The sequence below is a fragment of the Microcaecilia unicolor genome, chromosome 4 (assembly GCF_901765095.1).
Source record: "Microcaecilia unicolor chromosome 4, aMicUni1.1, whole genome shotgun sequence".
Taxonomy (NCBI): Eukaryota; Metazoa; Chordata; class Amphibia; order Gymnophiona; family Siphonopidae; genus Microcaecilia; species Microcaecilia unicolor.
Genome location: NC_044034.1, coordinates 124,719,348 through 124,739,578, shown reverse-complemented (window position 1 = coordinate 124,739,578; position 20,231 = coordinate 124,719,348). Strand labels below are relative to the sequence as shown.

At 42.8% G+C, this 20,231-nt stretch overlaps 1 protein-coding gene across 4 annotated transcripts in view; it reads left to right on the top strand.

The window, feature by feature from the left end:
* The window catches only part of PIBF1 (progesterone immunomodulatory binding factor 1), a 245,362-nt gene that overhangs the window by 148,244 nt on the left and 76,887 nt on the right, over positions 1-20,231 (top strand). For all 4 annotated transcript variants that reach the window (XM_030200619.1, XM_030200618.1, XM_030200616.1 and 1 more), the window contains exon 12: positions 1,438-1,588. In XM_030200619.1, coding sequence (XP_030056479.1) covers positions 1,438-1,588 — 151 coding nt within the window. The remainder of the gene's footprint in view (positions 1-1,437; positions 1,589-20,231) is intronic.

The window sequence follows — 20,231 nt, the reverse complement described above, 5'->3', positions numbered from 1 at the left end:
ATTCGGTGTGAAGTAGTGGACCAAATAGCAGCTGTCGCCTTCCATGGTGCTTCCTGCATATCTCTTGTTCTCTGCAAGTTGTCCAGAGATGGGAGAGATCCACAAGTTTGCTTGTCTGGTTAGTATTAGTTTAGCAAGTTGTTTAAGTTTGTTGTGTTCTGAGTTTCTCCTTACTGCTTGGCCATGTAAATACTGAGGAATTGGACTGGATGCCAAGAGAGAGATGTTTCAGCTCAGTTTTCAGTTCTCTATCGCCACCTGTTGGTTGATGAATACAACTATCCCACAGGTTCTGAAATAATGGGAAGGGCTAATGGAAAGAAAATTATCAGGTAATTTATAATATCTCCTTGATCAGAAGCAGAGTTGTGATATCCGTGCACATTTTATTAGATACATAAATACATATATAGGGTACATTTCTAAATTTATACCTTGATTGGAGCAGTTGTAAATTTGTGCATCATTATTTGTGCTATATTGAGGCCAAATCTGGAAGCCTATTTTATAAAGGCACACAAATGTCTATGTTGCTTTATAAAATAGGTGCCTTTCTGGATTTCACACCTAGGTTTCCAGGTTAAAATCAAGTTCCAAAAGGGCTCTCCTTCACTAACTTAAAAGAACTGAATCAATCAGAAAATCTATGCAGCGTTTTGTCTCCTTTTACTACCTCACAATTAGTATTCCAGTATCCAAACAAACTAGCAAATCTGCTAGGGTCCTCAATCCAGTTCTGTAATGAAAAATCTGAAACTTCTCTAAATAGCAGAATCAAATCTCACCATATCAGAGCTACTACAGCTACCATGTCTGGTTTGCCGAACTTTATATGTAAAGCAGCACTTGCCCTTGCTTCGCTTTACACCTGCTGTGCTAGCCTACCTGTCTTGTAACAGTCTTCTCTCATATTTTTCTTTATTGCTGAGTTTTTTCCTAGAAAAATAAGCAAATTAATGAAAAAAAACACTGTAACAAGTATTTTCTGTGAATTGCTAAATTGTTAAAGCATATTGTCCCTTCCACCTCTTTGAAAGCTTGAGCTATGGAAATAACTGAGGGGCTAAAGAGACCACTATATGCAGGAAGAGCCGCACAGTCTCAGAATTGAATATTGTTTCCGAACTCTAGGAGAGCTGTTCTTTTCCAGTACTATCCTTCTGTCTGCAGAAAACAAGTATTACAAGCGATAAACGATACTATAATTTCTCTTTTAGTATGAATATTCAGAATGTCTTACAACTTTCTTTGACTTTTTAATTGGAGTCAACAGTATATGTTCTCTAAAGTATAATTACAATTCTTTAGATAAAGAATTTAATGAGATTTTAACCCTTAAGCAAGATATACAGAAGAAATAATCTCTCCGAGGTAGTTTATTTAGAATTTAGCTTTCACCTTCTTATTATATTTATTACAGTCTTATTTCTGCTGCAGGTAATAACAAAGGAATTTTACAGTCTTCAAACTTCCACAGAAAAACACATAAGTGAACTTCAGACACACAATTCTGAGTATCAGGCAAGACTGGAAACTTATGAAAAGTTGGAACAAGAGCTTGATGATGTAATAGTGCAAGCTGCAGAAAGTAAGTACCATAATAAAAGAAAATACTGTATTAGATATTGACAAAGAATATTCCCATTAAGGGGAAGATGTTTCATGACTTCACAGTCAAAGGATCATTTCTCAGCAGATCTGTCCGACTGTTCTTCACCTAGAAGAACCTACCCTATGTTCTTTAAAAAGATTCATTTTGTGTTCCAAATGAAGGAAGAGCATAGGTCAGAACCTTTTCTAAATTACATTGAAATTCAAAAGGAAGTAGTAGCTATATCTATATGCAGGCTACTCCAAGGCTTGCAGACCAGGGCCTGAAAAAACCCAGCAACAGTTTAACCAATTGCCAAAAAGTGAGATATAAAATAAAGTATAAATTTCAACAAGGTACATTTGTCCCATCACTCTGTAGATTTAGAATTGGCATTGAAAAAAAAAAAAAAAAATCTAAAGCCTATTCTAGTACTCCTCCAGAGATAAGACCATAGGTCTTTCGATCAACTAGGCTGGTAAATATTCTGTAACTTCATGCTTAACTCAACAATAGCAGTCCATCAAGTATATATAGCGAGGGGCATTTTTAATAAAACATCTAAGTCTGATTTTGGACGTTTTGCTATAAACATCCAAAAATCGAGTGGTGACCATGGTCATTTTGGAACCTGGAAAAAGGCTATCTTTTTGGTTTGAAAAACGCCTTTTTCCTAGACTTTTTGTGCTCGGTGCGTTTTCCCTTTGGAACGATTTAATTGTGCAAGAGAAAGATGCCCAAAAAACAGCTATTGGGATGTCTGGGGACCATCATTCTTAGTAGTGGAGCAGCCTCAAGGGCACTACAGTGGACTTCACATAAAAGGTCCCAGATACACATCTCACCATAACCCCCTTATATTGTAAAGTGAGATTTCCAGGAGCAGAAATATACCTTCTGTACCTCACTGTATACCACTACAATAGCTCTCAAGCTTGCAAGTGTCTCCTATATGTAGGTACAGTAGGTATTTAGTGTATTTTGGAGGGCTCATATGTTCCACCACAAGTATCTAGACTGCACAACTTGACATTTCGTTCTTTAGATTGTAAGCTCATTTGAGCAGGGACCGTCCTTCTTTGTTTATTTTGTACAGCGCTGCGTAACCCTAGTAGCGCTCTAGAAATGTTAAGTAGTAGTAGTATACAAGAAAGTGAGATAGGTCCCCTTCTCTACAGTCCACTGTACTAACGAGTAGGCTACTCTTTGAACCTGCTTGCTGCTCTAATAGGAATGATCATCATATGTGAAGCTGTCATAGAGCCGTCATTATCACATCTTAGGGGGCTGGGAGAGGGTCAGTGACTACTGGGGGGAGTAAGGAGGTGGTATGCATTAATCACTTCAGTGGTCATTTGGTTATTTAAGACACCTTTTGGCCACTTTGTCATGATTGAAACAGGTCTAGCCAGAAACATCTTAATTTTGGCCCTAGATGTTTTCATTTTGTTCCATTATTGCAGAAAAACATCTTATCTTTTGGGATTGTCCATGTCCTGCCCAAAACACGCAAACATGCTTCTGCTACCTTAAGACACTTTATGTATGTCTTTTTATTTTGGAAATGAGCCCCATAGTGTAGTTCATACATGCCTTTCTTGTGAAAATACAAAAGGCATATGATACCCTTCTAGGAACTCAAAAACAAATTCCTACCACACCTATTATAAGTGGAAGACTATGGGAAACTTCTAGTATGCTCCATATATGCTTTTTAAATTAGCTGAAGGTCATCTGCAACTGCTATTGCAGCTCATAGGCTTGCCTGGTCATCATCCTTTGACCTCCAAGAAGACATCAACCAGAGTATGTTCTTATATAGGAGTCTTTTCAAAGGAAAGATAACAGAAGCAGAAAGCACCATGAAAATCATTCTCTGAGGACAAGCAAGACAAGGCAAAAGACAAAGCAAGAACCGGCAGGAAACAAAGAAAGAATAGGCTAGAACTGTAACAAATGCACACCGGCAAGAAATCACAAGGAGACCTTTGGTTGCAAAGGTAAAGTTTGAATGTCTCATAGTTCCTTAGAGCCTTCACTGATGATGTTGTGGCTTCAGGGAAGAGGCTTGAAACACACTGAATACCAGAGTGAGGCTTGAAACACACTGAATACCAGAGTGAGGCTTGGAGCACACCAAATACCAGAGTGAGGCTTGTAACACAGAGAAAATGATAGGATAGGCAACTGTGCCAGGAAGGAGGCAGCCCAGAGAAGCCGCGGAACCTGACCACCAGAAGGGAAGATGAGTTTGGATGCAGTGGCATGGCCACAGCTGTGACAGTACTCCCCCCCCCCCCCCCCCCCCCCCCAGGAGGTCCAGGTTTCCAAGGGTAACTGTAAGCTTCAGAACATGAACATGGATTGTTGGACTGGAGGTTGAGAGCAAATGTAGAACTTGAAGAGAAGACTGGAGCTTGAGAACAGGGCTGGAGCAATACCACAGTCAGTGGACATCCACGGACTGTCCTTGAGACCATTCCCCCCCCCCCCCCCTTGGAATCAGGGACGTCCTGAACCCTATATCTAGGGTCCAGTTCTTCGGGCATGGTGCAGGACATTGAAGCTTGAAGAGGGTTCTTAGAACAACTACTAAACAGGGTTTGAGTCTTGGATGCAGCAAGAAAAGAGGTCTTATTCAGAAGGAACCCTTCTCCCAGGAGGGGATCCGTGACCATCTGGACCTTCTGATGTGGAGATCTTGTCACCGCTTGCAGCTCAGGGCAGACCCTGGCCAGTAACCAAGTGGTCTAGGGTGCATCAAGAACACTAGCGGTGGCTGAGGTGATGGCAGATGACTCAGAATCCAAGTGGTGATGTTCATAACTGTCAAAACGCTGTTCTGAAACACAGACTGGAATCAAGAGCTGTGCAGGAACTAGAACATGGATTGGAATCTGGAACTGTGACAGAACTGGAACCCGGACTGGAATCTGGAGCTGTGCTGGAACTGGAATCCAGAGTGGAATCAGAAGCTGAATTGGAATCAGGATCTGGGCTAAAGCTGAAACTTGAACTGGAAACAGGAACTGGGCTGGAGCTGGAACCATGACTGGAAGTAGGAATTAGGCTGAAAACCGAAGCTGGGTTGGAACTGGAACCAGAACTGAAAACATGGGCTGGACAGGAAGCAAACATTGTGCTAGAAGCTGTAGCTTTTGCTGGAGACAGAGGCTGTGCTGGAACCAGAGCCCGGACTGGAATCAGGAGTTGCACTGGGATTGGAAGCAGGACTGAAAAGAAGCTCTACGCTGGTCCTGGCCTCAGGAGTGGAAAGCCAATCTAGCTGGTCTTTACACTGGAGAATTATTTGCTGAAACATCTGCCAGATGGGTAATTCTGCCAAGCAAATGGGCTTTGCAAACTGTCACGAATTCAAGGAGAAGTGAGCCCTTGGGCCATTGCCAAAGTACAGCTAGCAGCAGCCCAATCACCCGGGCTAGAACTGATACTAGGCAATTCAGGCACAGACTGGAGACAGACAAGGCTTAAGCTGGAAAGCTGGACTGGAGCTTGAAAACTGTACTGAAGCTGGAACGCTAGACTGGAGCTTGTAAGCAGGCTGGAATTCTGGAACTTGAATGCAAGACTTGGATGGAACAGGAACCAGAAACAGAGCTGGTTTGGGTGGAACAGGAGCCGGGAATAGAGCCGGTCTGGCTGGAACAGGAACCAGGAACAGAACTGGCTGTAGCAGAAATGGGAACAGAAATTGGCAGTAACAGGAATCAGAATCAGGTTTTGGCTGTAGTATGAACCAGGAACAGAACTTGGCTGTAGCAGAAACCAGGAACAGAGCTTAGCTGTAGCAGAAACCAGGAACAGAGCTTGGCTGTAGTAGGAATCAGGATCAGAGCAGGCTTGGCTGGAGCAGAAACCAGGAGTGGAGTGGAGCAGACTTGACTAGAAAAGTGGACTGAAGCTTGAAATCAAGCCAGGAACCAGATAGCTGAATTGGAGCTTAAGAACAAGGCAGGACTGGAAAGCAGAACTGGAGCTTCAAAGAAAGGCAGGAGCTAGAAACCAGAACCGGAGCTAAAAGCATGGCAGGAACAAACAGAAAACACAGCTAAAACACAACTGGAAACAAGGCAAGAACAGGCTAGAAGTGCAACAAATGCACACCGGCAAGAAATCACAAGGAGACCTTTTGTTGCAAAGGTAAAGTTTGAATGTCTCATCGTTCCTTAAGAGAACCTTCACTGATGATGTCATGGCTTCAGGGAAGAGGCTTGGAGCACACTGAATATCAGAGTGAGGTTTGGAACACAGAGGAAGTGATTGCAAAGGCAATTGTGCAGGAAGGAGGCAGCCCAGAGAAGCTGCGGAATCTGAGCACCAGAAGGGAATGCGAGTCTGGTCACGGGGGCATGGCTACAGCTGTGACAGTCAGCATGTCTTGGCCATTTACCATATCCTTGTGTGCAAAGGCTGTTTCCAGCTTACTTTACTTCCCAGAGGACATTGTGCAAGATATGTTGTTGCATTGGACAAATTTTCATGAGTGTATTAGCAAAAAGAAATGTGGATAGAGGAGAACTCCAATTCTAGGCAGCCATCCCTCAGCAAGCAGCTTCTGCCCCCCCCCCCCCCCCCCCCCAGTATACCATTAAACCAAAAAAAAAAAAAAACATTTGTAGTGTAACAATGTTAAAAAAAAAAAAAAAGAAAGAAAGAAACCTACCTAAGAATTATGAAATCATATCTTTGTAATAACCGTATCTGTAGGAGCAAAACAAGTACTATGAAGCTCTATATACAGAACTGTAGGTTCCTATATAACTAAAATAAATGGATTATATAATACATGGCATTATCCTGCATAAACACCCTGACTTTGAGAATGCAGACTCAGACTTATTTCATCTTTCATTGCTAAAGCTTGTTGTTTAATGGGTCTCAGCATGCATACAGACAAAAGGATGATGCCAAGGGTGCCCATGTACCAGAGTAACAATGTTGCTATCTGCACCGACGTCATGGCCAGACCAGCCAAGGACTCTTGGAATTACCCTTGCAGCTGGAAAGGCGCTGTGGCTGGCAAAAATGCACATTGTTTATGAAACCTCGGCTCATTGTCAAAGTGGCCCCTTCAACGTGGCACCAATGAGACAGTATTGTGGCTCTTGAATAGATAAAAGGGAACATTTGCTTCTGACACTACATCGTCTAATGCTGGAATGTGGCAAAATCCATTTCTTTTAGTAATCTATACTCAGTATCAAGGTCCCCAATAACATCCCAAGGGATTATCTGTGTGTACCCGGTCCCCAATAACATCCCAAGGGATTATCTGTGTACACCCCACATATCTATTTTGATTGTCTCAGCTTTAACAACTTACACTGTTATAGGACTACTACTACTACTACTTATCATTTCTATAGCGCTACAAGGCATACGCAGCGCTGTACACCATACACAAAAAGACAATCCCTGCTCAAAGAGCTTACAATCTAGATAAGACAGACAGAACAATTAAGGGTAAGGGAATAAAGAGGTGAGGATGAAAGAGAAGTGAGGTTGAAAGGATAGGGCAAGTGAGCAGTGGTTAGGAGTCAAAAGCAGAGGTAAACAGGTGGGCTTTAAGTTTGGACTTCAAAACAGCCAAATAGGGGGCTAGACGTACAGGCTCGGGAAGTCTATTCCAGGCGTGAGGTGCAGCAAGATAAAAGGAACGGACTCTGGAATTAGCAGTAGAGGAGAAGGGGACAGATAAGAGAGATTTATCAACAGAATGGAGTACCCGAGGGGGGGCGTAGGGAGAGACAAGAGTGGAGAGATACTGGGGAGCGGCAGAGTGAATGCACTTATAGGTCAATAAGAGAAGTTTGAATTGAATGCGGAAACAGATAGGGAGCCAGTGAAGTGACTTAAGGAGAGGGCTAATGTGAGGATAGCGACTTTGGCAGAAAATGAGTCACGCAGCAGAGTTTTGGACTGATTGAAGAGGAGAGAGATGGCTAAGAGGGAGGCTGGTGAGAGAAGCAGGTTACAGTAATCAAGACGAGAGGTGATAAGAGTGTAGATAAGGGTTCTGGTAGAGTGCTCAGAGATGAAGGGACAGATTTTGCTGATGTTATAGAGAAAGAAACAACAGGTTTGGGCTATCTGCGGAATGTGAGTAGAGAAGGCGAGAGAGGTGTCAAAGATGACCCCAAGGTTATGAGCAGATGAGACAGGTAGAATGAGAGTGCCATCCACAGAAATAGATAAAGGGAGGGGAGGAGAGGAGAGGTAGGTTTAGGGGGAAAGATGAGAAGCTCGGTTTTAACCATATTAAGTTTCAGATGACGCTGAGACATCCAGGCAGCAATATCAGATAGGCAGGCTGAAACATTGGTCTGGATGCTGGTTGAGATTTTGGAGGTAGAGAGGTAGATTTGAAAGTCATCAGCATAGAGATGGTATTGAAAGCCATGGGATGATATCAGAGAGCCAAGGGAAGAAGTATAGATGGAGAACAGGAGAGGACCGAGAACAGAACCCTGAGGTACACCAAAGTAACTACCAAAGTAACCAAAAATCTCAAAATGAAGATGCAACAAAATGCAATTCTATATGTAAATCATCAGTCTTATCATATATATGTTTATAAGAACTTATGTCTCTTGGTGTCGGGGTAGAGCAAGATGGAAGCTACAGTGTACAGAAAGCAGACATCGATGGAGGCTCTGAATGGATTTGTATTTGAACCCCCTCCTCTCGCCACCCCCCCCCCCCCCCCCCCCCCAGTAGTTGCATTGGAATCTGTCTAGGTTATCTACTATCTCAATTTTAGGGGGCCTTTTAGAAAGTCGCACTAGTGTTTTTAGTTTGCGGTAAACATTGAGACACCCATAGGAATATAATGGGCATCTCAACGTTTACCACCAGCTGATTTTTACCCCGAGCTAAAAACGATAGTGTGGCTTTGTAAAAGACCCCCTTAAAATTTCTAATAAGGGAAGTTGAGCGCTATTTCTGAAAATATTTTAAAGTTAGATGCGCAGGACAAAATTCGCTTGAATTAAATTTAAAAGTGTCAAAATTACAGACTTGAAACTATTGCTATTAAGAACAGTTCTGCTGTTTAGAGAATGTTAGAATAGAAAATTGGTGAATATCTAAAATTTACGATTTATTTGCTTTTCAAAAATAACTGGTTGTTTACCAATGGAAATGTTGTAGAAATATATGAATGAGATTTTGGGGATGACAGTTGAGGCTTTAACTTAGGTTGTTAAAGCTTATTAAATTCCTACACAAGCTCCCCAAGCTAATCTGGGACTTTCTGAAGACTGTTTTTTTTTTAATTGAAATTTACATCATAATATCCAAGTAACAACTTGTACAGAACATTAGAGGGAAAAAAGGAAACATTCATAGATAGTCAAAATATTAATAAATTGTGAAATGAATTAGATTACCCCTCCTTCTCATACTTGGTCCACAAAACTGAGGGGAAGAATCTTTAAACAAAAGCCGAGAAAGTTCAAAAAAGAAAAAGGAATCAGTAGTAGTCCCTTATAACTCAGTTACTTATTTGTACACTATTAAGAAAATGGCAGTGGTGGGTCTTTCAGAGGTACTGTTAAATGAGATGGTTCAAAGAATACATATTTCTTATCCTTAATTTTAATGATACATTTATACTGGAACTTTAAATAAAATGTCACAGATTCAGGGATGGTGAGCCCTTGGACTGCAGCCGGAGCTGTGGCAGACAATTCCCAAGGGCTGGCACAGGGCAGGAGTCAGAGATAGAACCAAGACAGGACAAGACAAGGCTAAACTAAACAGGACAGAAGTAACAAAGAATAACAAGCAAGACAAGGACTGGATCCAGATGAGGCAAGGAAAGCAAGGCAAAGGGCTAGAACTGGAACCCAGTAAGAACAAAGCAAGACTCTGACCTAGATTGAAACTGGGTCCAAAACCCAGGCAGAACAAGGCAAGACATGGAGCTGGGTTAAAACTGGGTCCAGAAAAGGCAAGACAAGGGCAAGGCAAGAACTGGATCTGGACAGGTCTGGACAATGCAAGTCAAGTAAGGCTAGGCATAACTGGATGAAGCAGACAGGCAAGACAGAAGCTGGATCCAAACAAGGCAAGGAGAGCAAGGCATCAGGGCTAGAACTGAACCCAGACAGGAACAAGGCAAGACACAGAAACAAGACTAGAACTGGATTCAGGCAAGACTGGGCAGGGCAAGAACTGGATCCAGGCTCAAGAAAGAGCAGGACAAGACACAAGACGTGGCAGACAAAGCAGAGCTGGAGCTAGGCATAAACAAGGCAGGGATGGATCTAGGCAACAGGAACAAACAAAAGCACGACTAAAGACAAGGCAGGAACAGAGCTTGGCTGTAGCAGAAACCAAGAACAGGGTTTGGCTGTAACAGAAACCAGGAACAGGGTTTGGCAGTAGAAGGAGCCAAAAGCAGGAATTGGCCATAGCAGGAGCCAGGAACAGAGCTAGACTGTAGCAGAGGCGAAGAACACGGTTTAACTGTAACAAGAGCCAGGAGTAGGGTAGACAGTAACAGGAGCTAGGAGCAAGGTCAGACTGTAGCAGAAACCAGGAGCAATGTTTGGCTATAGCAGAAGCCAGGTTTTCAGGAACAAGGTTCAGAATCAAGACACGTAGGAAGAAGGATTCAGGGATAAGACTCACAAGAACAAAACTAGGCAGGAAACAAAGCATACAGGAACAAGGTTTCGGGGACATGAAACACAGGAACAAAGTCAAGCAGGAACTGGATCCAAACAGGGAACACAAAGACAAGGCTAAGAGACCTCTTGCAAAAGCAAAAACGTGAAAGTCCCAGAGTTGCTATAAAGGTCCTCAATGATGATGTCAGAAGCTCTGGTGCTCTGGAAAGGCTTGGACGTAGGAACACCAGAGAGAGGCTTGAATAGACTCTGAAGTGAAGCTTGGATACAGGAACACCGGAGTGAGGTTTGGAGAGACTGGAGTTAGGCTTGGATGCAGTCCCCTGGGCTGGCACAAGAAAGTATTCAGAGCAAGACACAAGACAAGGCTAAACTAAGCAGGACAGAAGTAACAAACAAGACAAGGACAGGATCCTGATGAGTCAAGGAAAGCGAGACAAAGGGCTAAAACTTGAACATAGGCAGAACAAGACATGACTTGGAACTAGATTAAAATTGGGTCCAGAACCCAGGCAGAACAAGTCAAGAGATGGAACTGGGTTAAAACTGGGTCCAGAAATGGCAAGGCAAGAACTGGATCAGTACAGGACTGGACAAGGCAAGGCTAGAAACAACTGGATGAAGCAGACAGGAAGACAGAAGCCTAAGAAAATGTCACCTTGGTTCTCTGATGATATTCTCAGTGCTGAAGGAATCTGCAGACAATTAGAAAGATTATGGTCAAAATCGAAAACCAAAACAAATTGGGAAAACTGGTCTCAATGTATACTTGATTCACTCCCAGCTACCTATTAAAATCAGCTCAAGAACTTTTCATACAATGTTTACAATCAAATATAATATTTATGCTATCTCAAAGATTTTTTCCTTCTAAAAACTGAAAAATAATCCTAACCCCTATCCCTAAAAATCCACAATCCAACATGAATGAGGTCTCAAACTATAGGCCTGTAGCTTCAATCCCTAGTAGTACTTCAGTGTGCGAAGGAAGAGCGGGACTTGGGGGTGATTGTGTCTGACGGCCTTAAAGCTTTCAAACAGGTAGAAAAAGTGACGCCAAAGCTAGATGGATGCTTGGGTGCATAAAGAGAGGCATTACCAGCAGGAAAAAGGAGGTGATAGTGCCGTTGTATAAGTCTCTGGTGAGGCCTCATTTGGAGTACTGCGAGCAGTTCTGGAGGCTGCACCTACGGAAAGATATAAACAGGATGGAGTCGGTCCAGAGGGCGGCTATGAAATTAGTAAGCGATCTTGAATGCAAAAATTATAGGGACAGGCTTATGAACCTCAACATGTATACGCTGGAAGAGAGGAGGGAGAGAGGAGACATGCTAGAAACGTTTAAATATCTCGAGGGCATTTATGTACAGGAAGAGAGCCTTTTTCAAATGAGGGAGAGCTCTGGAATGAGGGGGCATACGACAAAGTTAACAGGCAATAGGCTTAGGAGTAACCTAAGGAAGTATTATTTCACAGAAAGGGTGGTGGAGGCGTGGAATGGCCTCCCAGTGGAGGTGGTGGAGTCGAGGACTGTTTCAGAATTTAAATAAGCATGTGGGATCGCTTAGGAACAGGAAGAATTAGGGGTTACAGAGGATGGGCAGACTGGATGGGTCATATGGCCTTTATCTGCCGTCATATTTCTGTGTTTCTATACTAGTTAAAATAATGGAAGGCCTTGTCAGTCTTAACTCTTTCTCGATATTACACACCTGCCAATCAGGATTTAGACCATTTTACAGTACCGAGACTGTCTTAACAATGCTCATTGCAAATTTCAGAAAAGAAATCAGTAAAGGCAGAAAGATAATCTAGTTACAATTTGATATGTCTGGTTCTTTCGAAACAGTAGACAGTGTCATTCTACTCAGTCTACTAGACTATTTTGGTATATGCGGCAACGTACTTCAATGGTTTAAAGACTTCCTTGCTACAAGTAAAGCAATCGGGCTTCATTTCTGCTCCCTGGTCCCCAAATTATGGAGTACCACAAGGATCTCCTCTGTTCCCAATCTTATTTAATTTAATGATGGCACCATTAGGTTATATACGTGAATCAAATTGATTTGAATGTATCATGTATGCAGATGATGTCACAATATATATATATTCCTTTTGAAAATGATATCAAAGAAACCCTAACCAACATAAAATCCGGTCTAGACCTAATGGAATCATGGGCAAACAATTTCAAACTGTAACTTAACAGAGAGAAAACTAAATTCTTTATATTAACAAACTTTTACCACCCAATAACTTCTAAAAGCTTCACTATTGACTCTGTAACCTATCCACTAGAGCAAAATTTGAAAATCGTAGGAATAACAATTGATCAACATCTTTCATTTGAACCACAAATATTCAAATTAGTATCTAATATATTCAAATCGCTATGGAAATTTAAAAGATTAAGGCCATACTTTCCAAACAATATTTTTAGATCCCTAACACAATCCTTGGTACTATCAAAATTTGATTACTGCAATGCAGTTTATGTAGGACTTAAGATCTCTTTAATCAGAAAATTACAAACTGCCCAGATAACAGCTGCTCGCCTTGTACTTTGTCATCTGCTCACTTCACGCGGTGCTGTATGCTCTCGATTCCACCCTTGTCCATGCTGTCTGCTCCCGACTCCACACTCGTCTGTGCTATCTGCTCCCGACTCCACACTCGTCCGTGCAGTCTGCTACAGTCAACCTTTCAACTTGAGATCTCACAGTTCCCAGCCCCGTTCAACTGGGCTTCCCAACATCATTGTTGGGACCGCTTTAAACAGGCCTTCTTTCTTTTGTGAAAGTAATCAGAACACAAGGACTTAATTTACATCGCAGGGTGTTTCCCTAAACAGCCGCCACAGCAAACAGTTCGGCAGCTATACTTCAGTGTCCAGCCCCTCCAGTGTTCAGCTACCCTTTTTCCCCCTCTCCCCAAAGTGAAAGTTCAAAGTTCTCTTTTATCACTCAGTAATGTCTCTGGTATTCTCTGTCAGGTTCAGTCTATAACTTCACTCCTACTCAGTTCCACACAGGAGTAGGAGACATTTTCACCTCCCTCATTTGTCAGCCACCAACACTCGGACAACCACCCACAATGTTCAGACTGACCTGACCCAATTAAATAGTTCTCACCGTCCAGGACACCTAGTACTCCCATACAAACTGCACCCTCCTGCCAACAGACTTAGGCTTCCCTATTAAGCATCTTTCCTTTAGCAGTCAGCTCCTTGTCCTGAGCAAAAAAACTCCATTTGCTCCTCACCCCCTTCCTCCAACTCTCTCTCTTCCCTTTGAGCAGACTCCTCCCAATCCATTGAGTCACCCCATTCACCCACCTCCAGGTGCTGCTCATTTCCTTGATTATCTTCCATCTCCCAATCCCCCTCTGACCCTACTTCCTCCTGGGAGATGTAGTCCTGTTTCCTGTGCTCCCCGCCCTCCTTCATGCGGCGCTGGGTCTTAAAGTTCTCCTATTTTCTTAAGTATTTCATGCATCCCCTATCCCCCAGAGGGCGCCTCTCCCGAGGCTTCTGGTTTTTGTAGTTCACTACTCCCGAGATCCCCTTCTGCTGCCCTCCATGAGCCTCCTTGCAACTTACACAAGTACATAAGTATTGCCACACTGGGACAGACCAAAAGTCCATCAAGCCCAGCATCCTGTTTCGAACTGTAATGATTAGATCTGCCTCACCCATTTGGGCAGCAGAAGCCAAGGGTTCTCTGTACTATCCTAGAGAGAACTTCAAATCCCCTCTAGATACTTAATTACCCCAACCTGGTATCTGCTTATGACAGGCTTTCACCGTCAAGCAGTAGCAACCTCCCCAATTAGAAAGAAGCCCAGTATTCAGTAGATAGAGTAATATAGTTTATTAGCATTGTCATCTTACCCAAAGATAGTACAAGCAGTTCAGGCAGTCATATGATAGAACAGCATCTCATGCCAGTCTTCTCTGGTAGCCTTCCTTCTCTTGTCTCCTTCTGATCTAATACCCCTCAGACTGCTGCTTATATACAATTCTGACTCTATTGGTTCCAATGGACCCCAGTCTTTCTCACCAGGGCTCTTGGCCCTTATCAGTTGATAAGAATGGCTTGACAAGTTCTCAAGCTCTAACTATAAACAAGATCTGTTCACAGTGCATCTGTGAGATGATCTTACAGACCATTTTGCTCTCTTCAGCTCACCCCCTCCCATTGGGTATGCTCGTCCTACGTACATCTAACCCGTTATCAACTTCTATTAGCCAAAACATCTTTCTCATGACTTCTCACAGGTGCCAGTCCCAGAGCAAGTGCCCCCCCCCCCCCCCCCCCCTCCCTTTGCCAGCTCAGCACTTGCTACAGTGAAATGTAACTGTGTCAAAGGTGATCACTGATTCTTACAGGCCTAGTGCTCTGGGAACTCATTTCAGCTTGAGCTGCAGTGAAATATATTTTGTATGAAAGATGATTTTTGATTTCTAAGAGAGGCCTAGCTCTTTAGCCTGAGCAATTGACCTGTATTTCACTGAGATCAAGGGCTAGCATAACTCTTCAGAACAGTGGCCAATCCAGGTCACAACTACCTGGCAAGATCCCAAAAAAGCTCAATACATTTTATGCTGCTTATCCCAGAAATAAGCAGTGGATTTTCCCCAAGTCAATTTAATAATGGTCTATGGATTTTTCCTTTAGGAAGCTGTCCAGACCCTTTTTAAACTCCGCTAAGCTAACCGCCTTTACCACATTCTCTGGCAACGAATTCCAGGGTTGAATTACATGTTGAGTGAAGAAAAATTTCTCCGATTCATATTAAATTAACTACTTTGTAGTTTCATCGCATGCCCCCTAGTCCTAGTATTTTTGGAAAGCGTAAACAGATGCTTCACATCTACCCGATCCATTCCACTCATTATTTTATAGACCTCTATCATATCTCCCCTCAGCCATCTCTTCTCCAAGCTGAAGAGCCCTAGACGCTTCAGCCTTAACTCATAGGGAAGTCTTCCCATCCCCTTTATCATTTTTGTTGCCCTTCTCTGTACCTTTTCTAATTCCACTATATCTTTTTTGAGATGCAGCGACCAGAATTGAACACAATATTCGAGGTGCGGTCATACCATGGAGCGAAACAAAGGCATTATAACATCTTCATTTTTGTTTTCCATTCTGTTTGCTTTCTTAACTGCCGCAGCACACTAAGCAGAGGATTTCAACGTATCGTCAACAAGGACACGGAGATCCTTTTCTCGGTCGGTGACTCCTAACATGGAACCTTGCATTACGTAGCTATAGTTTGGGTTCCTCTTTCCCACATGCATCACTTTACACTTGCTCACATTAAACGTCATCTGCCATTTAGACGCCCAGTCTCCCAGTCTAGTATGGTCCTCTTGTAATTTTTCACCATAGGCGTAGACTGGGGGGGGCGAGGGGGGGCAGTGCCCCCCCAAACGACGCGAGGCGCTGCCGCGCCATTAGTTAAAAAAAAAAAAAACACATGCAGGCACGCGCTCCTCTCCGTCCGCTTGGCTTCCCTGCCCTCTCTATCTGCGTCCCGCCTTCCTCTGACGTCATTTCCTTTCGGGCGGGACGCAGACAGAGAGGGCAGGGAAGCCAAGCGGACGGAGAGGAGCGTCTCCGTCTACTCCTCTCTCTTCCTCCCTCCCTCCGGCGCAGGCAGCAGTCTTTTCCAGCGTTCCTGGCAGCGGTAGCGTTGTACACGCTGCCTTTGGCTCTGCCCCGAAGCCTTCTCTTCAAGTTCCTGTTCCCGCATAGGTGGGAACAGGAACTTGAAGAGAAGGCTTCCGGGGCAGACCGAAGGCAGCGTGTATATCGCTACAGCTGCCAGGAACGCTGGAAAAGACTGCTGCCTGCGCCGGAGGGAGGGAGGGAGGAAGAGAGGGGGTAAACGGAGTCACCATCTTGGACCTCGCGCGGGGGGGGGAGGGGTGGGGAGCAGAGGGAAGATGGATAGTACTGGGAGGGGTGGGGAGCAGAGGGAAGGAGCAGGAGATGGATGGGACTGGGAGGGTGGGAAGCAGTGGGAAGGAGCAGGAGATGGATGGGACTGGGAGGGTGGGAAGCAGTGGGAAGGAGCAGGAGATGGATGGGACTGGGAGGGGTGGGAAGGAGCAAGAGATGGATGGGACTGGGAGGGGTGGGTGGGGAGCAGAGGGAAGGACCAGGAATTGGATTGGACTGGGAAAGGAGGTGAGCAGAGGGAAGGAGCAGGAGATGGATGGGACTGGGAGGGGTGGGGAGCAGCGGGAAGGAGCAAGAGATGGTTGGAACTGGGAGGGGTGGGGAGCAGAGGGAAGGAGCAAGAGATGGATGGGACTGCGAGGGGTGGGGAGCAGAGGGATGGACCAGGAGATGGATGGGATTTGGAGAGGTCAGGCACAGCAGAGGGAAGGAGCAAGAGATGGATGGGACGGAGGGATGGTGAGCAGAGGGAAGGAACAGAAGATGGATGGGACTGGGAGGGGTGGGGAGCAGAGGGAAGGAGCAAGAGATGGATGGGACTGGGAGGGTGGGGAGCAGAGGGAAGCCTACTGGAAAGAAGACACTGCATAAAACAGAAGACACTGGGATCAAAGCGAATAGAAAAACTACATGATCAGACAACAAAGGTAAATAAAAGTTTATTTTATTCATAATTTATTAATTGAAATGTGTCAGCTTTTTGAAATGTGCATCTGTGATATTTTGCCTGAAAATTTCATTTCCTTCCTCCATATTAGCATATTCATTTGCATATGTATATATGCAAATGATATGCTAATATGCTCCGCCCATTTTTTTGCCCCCCCCAAATGAAACAGTCAAACTACGCCTATGTTTTTCACAATCTTCTTGCGATTTAACAACTTTGAGTAACTTTGTGTCATCAGCAAATTTAATTACCTCACTAGTTACACCCATCTCTAGATCATTTATAAACAAGTTAAAAAGCAGCAGTCCCAGCACAGACCACTGGGGAACCCACACTATCTACCGTTCTCCATTGAGAATATTGACCATTTAATCCTACTCTCTGTTTTCTATCCTTTAATCAGTTTTAAAATCATAATAGGACACTACCTCCTATCCCATGACGCTCCAATTTCTTCTGGAGTCTTTCATGAGGTACTTTGTCAAACGCCGTTTGAAAATTCAGATACACAATATCAACTTGCTTGCCTTTGTTTGTTCACTCCTTCAAAGAAATGTAATAGATTGGTGAGGCAAGATTTCCCTTCACTAAATCCATGTTGGCTTTGTCTTATTAATCCACAGTTTTGAATATGCTCTGTAATTTTGTTCTTTATATTAGTCTCTATCATTATGCCTGGCACTGACATCAGGCTCACCAGTCTATAATTTCCCGGATCCCCTCTGGAACCTTTTTTTAAATATCGGTGCTATATGGGCTACATGCTCAATTTTAAAAATAAATTACATATTACTAACAATAATTCCGCTAGTTCATTTTTCAATTCTATCAGTACACTGGGATGAATACCATCCGGTCCAGGAGATTTGCTGCTCTTCAGTTTGTCAAATTGCCCCATTACATCTTCTAGGTCTATAGAGATTTCATTGAGTTTCTCCAACTCGTCAGCTTTGAATACCATTTCTGGCACCAGTATCCCTCCCTAATATTCCTCAGTGAAGACCGAAGCAAAGAATTCATTTGATCTCTCCGCTATGGCTTTGTCTTCTCTCATTGCCCCTTTTACCCCTTGGTCATCTAGCGGTCCAACCGATTCTTCTGCTGGCTTCTTGCTTTTTATATACCTAAAAAAAATTTTTACTATGTGTTTTTGCCTCCAACGCTATCTTTTTTTCGAAGTCCCTCTTTGCCTTCCTTATCAGCACTTTGCATTTGACTTGACATTCTTTATACTGTTTCTTATTAATTTCAGTTGGTTCCTTCTTCCATTTTTGAAGGATTTTCTTTTAGCTCTAGTAGCTTCCTTCACCTCACTTTTTAACCATGCCGGCTGTCGTTTGGTCTTCCATCCTCCTCTTTTAATACGCGGAATATATTTGGCCTGGGCTTCCAGGATGGTATTTTTGAACAGCATCCACACCTGATTAAAATTTTTGACCCTCACAGCTGCTCCTCTTAAGTTTTTTTTTCACCGTTCTTCTCATTTTCTCATAGTCTCCTTTTTGAAAATTAAATGCTAACGTATTGGATTTCCTGATTATACTTACTCCAAAGCTAATATCAAATTTGATCATATTATGATCTCTGTTATCAAGCGACCCCATCACCATTACCTCCTGCACCAGATCATGCGCTCCATTATGGACTATGTCTAGAATTTTTCCTTCTCCCGTCGGCTCCTGTACCAGCTGCTCCATAAAGCAATCCTTGATTTTGTCAAGAAATTTTACCTCCCTAGCATATCCCAATGTTACATTTACCCAGTCAGTGTCGGGGTAATTGAAATCACCCATTATTATTGTGTTTCCCAGTTTGCCTCCTAGCATTTCTACATCCGTCTGTTCATCCTGGCCAGGTGGACGGTAGTACACTCCTATCACTATCGTTTTCCTCTTTATGCATGGAATTTCAATGCACAGGGATTTCAAAGTGTGTTTTTTTTTTCCTTCAGAATTTTCAGTCTATTTGATTCAATGCCCTCCTTAACATACAATGATACCCCTCCACCAATTCGATCCACCCTATCACTACGATATAATTTGTACCCCGGTATGACAGTGTCCTACTGGTTATCCTCCTTCCACCAGGTTTTCGAGATGCCTATTATATCTAGTTTTTCTTCTAGTGCAATATATTCTAACTCTCCCATCTTATTTCTTAGGCTTCTGGCATTCGCATATAGACATTTCAAACTGTTTGTTGTTCCTATTTACATCATGCTCAGTAATTGACAGTATTAATTTGCAATCTTCCTGATACTCCAAAGCAACCCCACGTCTGTTAAGACTACATTGGCTCCCTATAAATTCGTACATTACATTCAAACTATGTTTTCACAGAAAATAATTTGTGGCTCATCTCCACCCTATATGCAGAACCTTATAGAACTATCAACACGTAATGCAAATAAATCCTCCAGAGACTTTCTAGTATTGCACTTTCCTCTATGCAACAAAATCAAATACAAAACTATCCACACTACTGGATTTTCATACCAGTTCACTAGCAGATAAAATTTACTGCCCAAACAACTACATCAAATTGAAGACCATTTCACATTTCGTAAACTACTAGAGGAACAACTGATAAGATTAATCACTGACGACAGAAATAGACAATCTTCAAATTAAATTAGTGACAGTAATAACTATGATGCTCTTCATATCTTATCCTTAGTATTTGGAATTGTTTTATCAATTGACTTCATGATATGTTGTTATCTGAGTATGTTTCCAATACGTTCTATGTAATCAAAACTGACTTAGTTTTACATTTGTTACAAATTGAACTTGAACTTGTTTGAGATAATTTGAGATATGTATGTCTTAAATAAATAAAGAGAGAGAAAACAGAGGGGATAAAAACAAAAACAGAAAAAAAAAAGCCACCCTGTGTGCCAAGCTCATGACACAATGGTTGAGAACCACTGCTTTAGGGTAAAGAAACCAGATTCTCCACCAATATCAAGTAGGTTGTGTATCTGTCTCTCTTTTGAGTGAAGCTGTTGGATTACAAAAGGAGGGTATATACAATTCTCTGTCATAAGCTTCAAATTGTAATATGTCTGAGTTTTCTTGTGTTCTAATTCATTGGTATCCCTTTGCTCATTATGGAAGGTCTAAATCGAAGGATCTGGTGTTCCTTGTTGTGTCCGTTTAGAATTTCTCCTATGAAACTGATATATTTGTTGATAAAGCTGGTTGTTTAGATTAATAATGTGTGATTTGAATCTTGTGTGTGAACTGAAACAGGTCAATTCTGGTCTTAAGGGCATTAAATTTTTCTTAGGGATGAGTTACAGACCTTTCTCGAGAACTCACTTTTGAGTATTTGTGAGGAATGTATCGGAA